This window comes from Terrapene carolina, unplaced genomic scaffold (assembly GCF_002925995.2).
Source record: "Terrapene carolina triunguis isolate 2854851 unplaced genomic scaffold, T_m_triunguis-2.0 Scaffold231, whole genome shotgun sequence".
Classification (NCBI taxonomy): domain Eukaryota; kingdom Metazoa; phylum Chordata; order Testudines; family Emydidae; genus Terrapene; species Terrapene triunguis.
In genome coordinates, this window is record NW_020664582.1 from 3823101 (window position 1) to 3830550 (window position 7450).

At 40.8% G+C, this 7450-nt stretch overlaps 1 protein-coding gene across 1 annotated transcript in view; it reads right to left on the reverse strand.

The window, feature by feature from the left end:
• Window positions 1-7450, reverse strand: part of ANKFY1 (ankyrin repeat and FYVE domain containing 1) — a 34851-nt gene that overhangs the window by 6639 nt on the left and 20762 nt on the right. The window contains 7 exon segments of the mRNA XM_029912524.1: window positions 604-694; window positions 1389-1535; window positions 2485-2609; window positions 3044-3134; window positions 3381-3528; window positions 3898-4074; window positions 6098-6363. Coding sequence (XP_029768384.1) covers window positions 604-694; window positions 1389-1535; window positions 2485-2609; window positions 3044-3134; window positions 3381-3528; window positions 3898-4074; window positions 6098-6363 — 1045 coding nt within the window.

Here is a 7450-nt window from a genome sequence, read left to right on the forward strand (position 1 = left end):
ACCAAAAGCCAATAGACTGTCAGACTGCTTTCAGAGTCCCTGTGGTTTTCCTTCTTTGCTACAGCTTGGGAGCCCCACTATAACCGATAGCAGTTTCCCCAAGACAGGGTGGGTGAGGTAATATCTTTTATTGGCCCAACCTCTGTTGGTGAGGGACAAGAAGTTGGTCCAGTAAAAGATATTCCTCACCCACCTGGCGTCTCATATCTTGGGACCACCATGGCTATAACTACACAGCTTACAGCAGGTTTCCCTCTCCAACACCCCAGCTCTCAACACTGCAAGTGGCTTCTCACCCCTGATGAAAAAGGAGTTCCCTTGACAGTCAACCGCCTTCCTTACATGCAACTGCAGGCAGCTTACTGCCCAACAGCCAGTCATTCAGATGGTAGCCATGGGGCTCTGGAAAAAACCTCTTCTACCTAGCAATTGAAGTAGGATATGGAAGAGGGCTTTAATTCAGAGGGATCAAGTACTCATTTATCCACATGCATTTTATACCTCTACAGAAGATTGATTCTTCCAAGACTACTTAAACCAAGCCAGCTATATTCTGAAAATTAGTCGTTGGGGGGAGTAGTAATGTTTAATAAATTAAGTTACCAATGATGTTTCCTTGTTGTGACTCCAAACTTGGCAGTGCATTCATAGCAGTTGGAGCCATCACACCAGGGAGGTTCTTTTGACAGCATATCTGTAAGGAAGGTGAGATACAGGTTCTTCAAGGGTGTATGTCCCTTGAAACAAGTCTCTCCCCCTTCATAGCTCAAAAACATTTTTCTGACTATATTTAGAATGGTCACCTTGCCCCCGTTTTCAGAGCTTAGATCACTGCTATCACAGATTCAAACAGCTGAACAAGTGCCCACCAACCTTAATAAAACTGTATTTAGCATATTTAGTGCCAAAGTTCAGACAGTTTAGTAGAATTTTCTAAAGTATTGAGTCAATGGAAGCTGGATTCTCTTGCAAATGTTTGCAATTAGAGTGGAACATTAAATGAGTACTAGAAAGTTGTTCTCATTGTCCAAGACACGTGCAAAGAGCACACAGCAAGTGGTCAAGGGGTATATTTACCAAATGTTTCATTTTGAAAACCAATGTGATGTTAGTAGATTACCTTCCCCTTTTTTAAAAAGGGGACAGTTTTAAGAGTTATGGCCAGAGTTTAAGCCCAAGTGCCTGAAGTTAAGCACAGATCCACTGAAAAGGTCAGGCAAAGGTATGAGCCCTTGCAACTCTCAGTGAAGGGGGTGGAATTTGTGGGAGCCCAGCCCCCCTCAAAATTGGGACCCTAAATTAGTGGTCTGACTAAGCAGGTCTCACTGATAACAAAAGCCTAGGCTTCTTTCTTTTTTTTATTAAACTTGAGTGCTAAATGTACTTACCCAAGAGTCTAAAGAGAAGCTGTTTTGTAGCAACTTGGTAGTTGAAGATATTGACTCCTTGGTTATTGTTAACCCCAAGACGAGCCCCAGCTCTCACTATAGCACGGCACAAGTTAGCATTTCCCTTCATATAGGCCAAGAGAAGCACTGAAAAGCAAAGGCAGACATTTCCCTACTGGGGCAGGCTAATATTGTCCCACACTCACAGATGCAACATGTGGAGATCCATGTGTCCATACCATCTGTCATACAAGTAATATTCAAGGACTACTGCGTCAACTTTAGAAGTATTATATGGGCTAGTGATTGTATTCTTAACTCAATGGGCAAGATACAGGGTTTCCTGCAGGAGCTGAAGTCACTATGACTAAGTAGTGCAAATCCCTAGGCAAGTAACAACTCTGGAGAAAAAAGGTCTCAACCCTTGTGGGAAATTGGATAGACTAGTTTTACCTGGTTCAAGAGGCCTGGCAAGCAAAGAATTGACAAATGTATGGAAGCGACTACTCTGACGTAGAGAGAGGTCACATACACTGGATCCAAGAACTGACATAGAACTATGACCAAGAGAGACAGACCCTGCACTACTTTAATCCTATCAGAATCCCTAGGAAGATGACAGGTAACTGGCTGATAAGCTAGGCCTGCTGTTTATTCAGAGAAAACAAGTGTCTTTACAAACAATAAATAGTATTTCACTTTACGAAACCGGGGTGATCACTGGTTAGTCCTGTCATTATCTCATCAGGTCTGACTTCAGTTCAGCATTATCTTGAGAATAAATCAATGAATTGCAGGAGTTTGCAGCCTAAATCTCTCTGGAGAGAGGTGGTACTGATGGCTAGAGGTCTGGAATGTAAGGGAGGCAACCTCTAAGAGCCCATAAAGAGATCACAGGTGCAGTTATCTTGGAATTGTGACAACTTTTAATTTGGTCTTACAAATTAGTAATAGATTTAAATTTATTAACTGAATATGTGCATCTCAGTTTTACAAGTACAATGCCAACTAGTCATGCTTTCCTCAGTTCACATCAATTGCATAGTATTTTTTAAACAGCAACTTTCAGATTCAAGAAATACTATATTCTGGTTACCTGTGTTTCCTTCAGCATCAGGTTTGTCTAGAGGATATTCTGGCATACATTCTAAGAAGAGCTCACAGATGGCTGCAGCATTATCTTTCCCATAATGTCCCAGAATGTGCATTGGTGACTGACCTCTGACAACACAAGACACTCAGATATTACAACAGATCTATATGTTATGCAGACCAAGATGTGTTTATACTATGATTGTTTACTTCAGTCAGCTTCAGACTGACTTGTCCATAAAGCAGTGTGGCAGCCAGTTTTAAAGCACATCATGGGTAATTAAAGTTCATGGTTTTCTTGAATTAGTGATTTAGAGTTCAATGCTTAATTCATGCTGAGAAAAGATACTGAAAGAATTGCTAAGAGGTGTTTGAATGAAGTGATTTTGAACATTTATTGCTTTGTGCACCTTGAAAGTGCATCAATTGTCAACTTTTAAGTTGATCTACAGAATTAAAAAAGTTTTGATGCAGTTGTATTTATAGACACACATTTTTTAAAGTTGCTTATGATCTAATAAAGTCTGTGTTCATGCAGAATAATATGTAACAGCAGTATTTACCGAAGATTAAAGGCTTCAGCATCCACATTACATTCTGTCAGGAGGATACGGATATTGTTTAGACGACCATGCATCACGGCCAGATGAAGAGCTGGGGATGGGGAAAGAGAAATCCAAGGTTCAAGTGGCCTTCCTGACATCCCAGAGTCATTAGGAAGCCTGGCAAAGTCATGTACCCCCCACTTTTTAAGTTAGATTTCTATGACTTACCCTGTCCCTTTCATACCCTTGAAGAAATTGCAATCCACTCAGCAACCAGCTCCCAAACCAGGGGATACCAAGAGCTGGATTGCTAAACTGCAAAGATTTGCAAGAGTTTAGAAGTAGATACATTTACCATTATTTCCATTTTCATCCACAGCCGCAAAGTCTACTCCGTTCTCTAGAAGGACGGAGCAAATTGTGGGCAGGTCCTGCTGAGCAGCTAGGTGGAGAGCAGTCTGGCGGTGCTTAGTCAGCTCGTTCACCTTCGCACCTGCAAGAAGCTGATGGAAGACATGAGAATGAAGAGATCCCTAAAATGTCTCCTTTGAGAAGATTAGCAGCCAGTACACTAGATCATTTCCACCTCAATGTATTACATAAATGCTTTCCAATTAGTTCTCACACCACCTCTAGATGGGAGGCAAATATTGCTATTATACAGAGATGAACTGAGGCAGATATTAAGTGGTCATATCAAGTTAGGCCAAGACTTGGTACTATGACAGATGGATCTCAACTCCCAGGTTAATGCTGTAGACTCTAGGTGACTGTTGAGCTATTTTAGAAAGGTTTATAATTGGTATTGAGACACTTAAAGAAAAATCAAGTACATTAAGTTCAAGTTCATTAGAATCTTCTCCAGTACATACCAGATTGCGCACGATAATTTCTGAGCCCGCTTGTACAGCTAGATGTAAAGGTGTTAGCTTAGAAGCATCCTGGACTCTCGAATTCACATTAGCTTGGACACTGATCAGGAAGAGCACACTCTCGATATCAGAGTTCTGAACAGCTATGTGGAGGAAGTTCCGACCTTTGTTATCCACCTGAGGCAGTGAGAGAGAGCACGCAAGCATACAATGAAGCCTTGCATAAAGGCGTTCCTGAAGAGCAGGACAGATCAAGTCTATTGTTGGATGATCACTGGAGCTCTGTTTTTATCTAGACATATGCTCCAAGGCACAAGGTCTCAATTATTGAATCATCCTTTTCTCTGGCTTTGAGAAATGCAATCTTGCCCCACTCTCATCCTTTCAGAATGCTACTGCAAAGATCTTTTCCTACCCTGTCACTTTGACCACATCACCCTTCCCTGTGCATCCCCTCTATCAGTTCCCCTTCAATCATACAAAACATCAGCTACTTGTTTTCACCTACGAGGCCCTTCAGAGCCTACCATCTCTCATTCAGTATAAAAAGGTCAACCTCTCCCTGAAATGGCCAATGATGCCAGCCTCCATCGCCCACCTGTTAAGCTTCCAAACAAGAACTGTTTTCTCCCATGCTGGAGCTTCCTTTAAATATTTGCAAAACTCATTATCCTTCTTCACATCTCTCCTAAAAGACGACTTAGCTGTGCTGCCCACAAACTCGACACTCTTTTAGGCTGCTGGTGCACTGAGAAATCTGCCCATCATGCTGACCAATAATGCCCCATTGTTTCCTTGTGTCTGTCTATATCCATACGTTTTCTCTGGTCTTATATTTAGACTGTAAGCTCCTTGGAGAAAAAGGGACTGTCTTTGGTCTGTTTGTACAGAACATCGTCAACCACCAGGGCTCCTACATGCTACAATAATACAAATAAGAGATACCTGCTGCCCTCATCTCAGTCATTATCTGCAAGCAGAGAGCCCATTCTCATTCTTTCACTGAGAAACCAGATGTTAGAGATGGAGACCACTCACTGGATAGCATCAATTCCCTGCAACTGATTCTAAGTTACCATGAAATATGGTTGAAAGCATTTGCTAAGCCCTTAAAGAGGTCCTCCATTTTCAACCCAGTATTTTACAAGCTTGTATTGTTTCCGATTTTTGTCTCTCTACATCTCATATCTGGTTATTAATTTCTAGCTGTAATTGCAGGTTGGAGAATATTTTAATGAAATAGGCAAAACAGGTTAACAGTTCTGTTATTTGTGGAACACATTATTTTGGTTAAATGTATTTACATGAGTATAACAGTTAGTGCAAGGGAAGGCAACATACAATCCCAACACACTAATGCAAGATGTGCTCACATGATTATACTCGGTGAGGTGGGGGGAAAAAAAACACTGAGTGCATGGCACTGTTCACATGTGCCTTAAAGGCAGCATTAAGTAGTGCACCACAGATTTTTAGGATTATGTTATACTTCACAGAAAACAAGGTTTTTAGATAGTGCAGGTAACAGATTTAACTATGCACCCAAAATACTCAATAGGTAGTTAACTTACACAAGGTAGGAGGAGAAGACTGCTGAACAGATGTCCAAAATTTCCACCAAAAAGCCTGACAATACAGGTGAAGGTTCCACAGTTTTACATTGCATTGCTAAGTCACAACTAAGAGTGGTGTTTTCCTGCTTCAGAACAAGCTGTCCAAATGCCAGTACTTAACCAACAGAAGAGTTAACTTAAAATCAAGCATTTATAACACTGTTCTAGCCTTTTACTTCAGTAGAAGTCCATAACAAGACAGCTTGAAACAAGTTTTATTTCACTACCAAGTTACTAGCACCCTGCTTCTCCTGGCTATTTTTTTATTATTATTTTACTACTACTAAATAAAGTCTGCCTGGGCTCACCCTTCAATTTATGCTGAGCAGTATGTGGCGATAACATGGCTATAGGAACTGACAAGACACTATATAGAACAATGAGGACACCAAGGCTCAGCACACCACTTCAACACAGGTAGCCTTTGGTTTCTAGCAGGCCTTGGTTTCATGCCACACTGGATTAATATCTGGAATAAACCAGCTAAGAGCAAAAATAAAGCATAATCTCTGCAGGACATAGGTTACTAACACACCTGTGCATCTAGTCAGTTAAAGAACCTAATATGCATATCGTCCCCACCTTACCTGCTCAGCAGCTCCTGCCTCCCGCTTCAGGATTGCCTCTGCTGCTTTGTTATTCTTGTAGGTCATAGCACATGCAAATGGAGTCATGCCCTGCCGGTCACGCATATTCAATCTGATTTCTGGATGTGAAATCATCAGCTGAATGATGACATTATGCTGGTTGCTAATGGCAACATGGATTGGAGTTCTTCCCTCTGCATCCTACAAATAGAGACCACGAAGTTCACATAGCATATCAGAACTATAGCAATAGGCAGAAGCTTCCTCTCGTCTCTAAAACAGAGAGAAGTAGTACAGCAAGTGTGGGATATATAGTCTCCTGATTTTGGGGGGGGGGGGAGGGAAGGGGGAATTTAAAGGTACTAAATTATTTAAGAAAACAGTTAAAGCCTCTGTTATTTTAACAGTAACACAGATTGACTCATTTGTTATTTGGCTTTGTCCTTGGGAAATAGACCTTAATAATCTGGGCTACCTGTTCAAACAAGCAGATTCACATTCTCAAATACTGCTTCTCCCTGTCCCATAAGAGCCACATATTGTTGGATTCATGAGTATTTAGCAGTTGGGTCCACAATGTGCCCACTGAAGAAACCCTCAAGCAAATATCAGTAAGACTTACTATTTCAGCTATGGACTACTTGAGCATTCCCCTCCCCCATACTCCCACCTGCCTATTTCAAGTTAAAAAATTGTTTCTTTGCACTTCCTGCATCATGCAAGCACATTGGTATATTTACTTTAGGGTGTTAGTTATCGTTATTTTCATCTACTCTTTGTGTAGACTATGAGGCATTTAGGACTTGTTTCTAGAGGAGAAATAAGCACTGAACATAACCAGAAAATTCCATGGATCAAGCAAACAACACTTTAAGAATTTGATCTAAAAGTGTCTTAATTGATGCAACATATAAACGAAGATACTTTCAGGATTACCTGACATGCATACTATGCTATGATACGTTTTCAGATTAGTGGAAGTTTTGGAACGGACCATATGAATCATTACCTACATACATGTAGTTACATATGGGATTGCAGTTCTAACAAACCAATGCCATACATCTAGTCACACAGAACATTTTGGATAGTCAGGCAGGACCTTTGGGGCATGGATGCACCCTAAGTTCAGGGTTTTATTAGAATTCTTAATTGTTTTTATTATTTTTAAAGTTCACTTTCTATAATCCAGAGGGAATAATATATGGAAAGAGAAACATCTCAAAAAGAACGATGAGTACTTGTGGCACCTTAGAGACTAAAATTTATTTGGGCATAAGCTTTCGTGGGCTAAAACCCACTTCATGCATCTGATGAAGTGGGTTTTAGCCCACGAAAGCTTATTCCCAAATA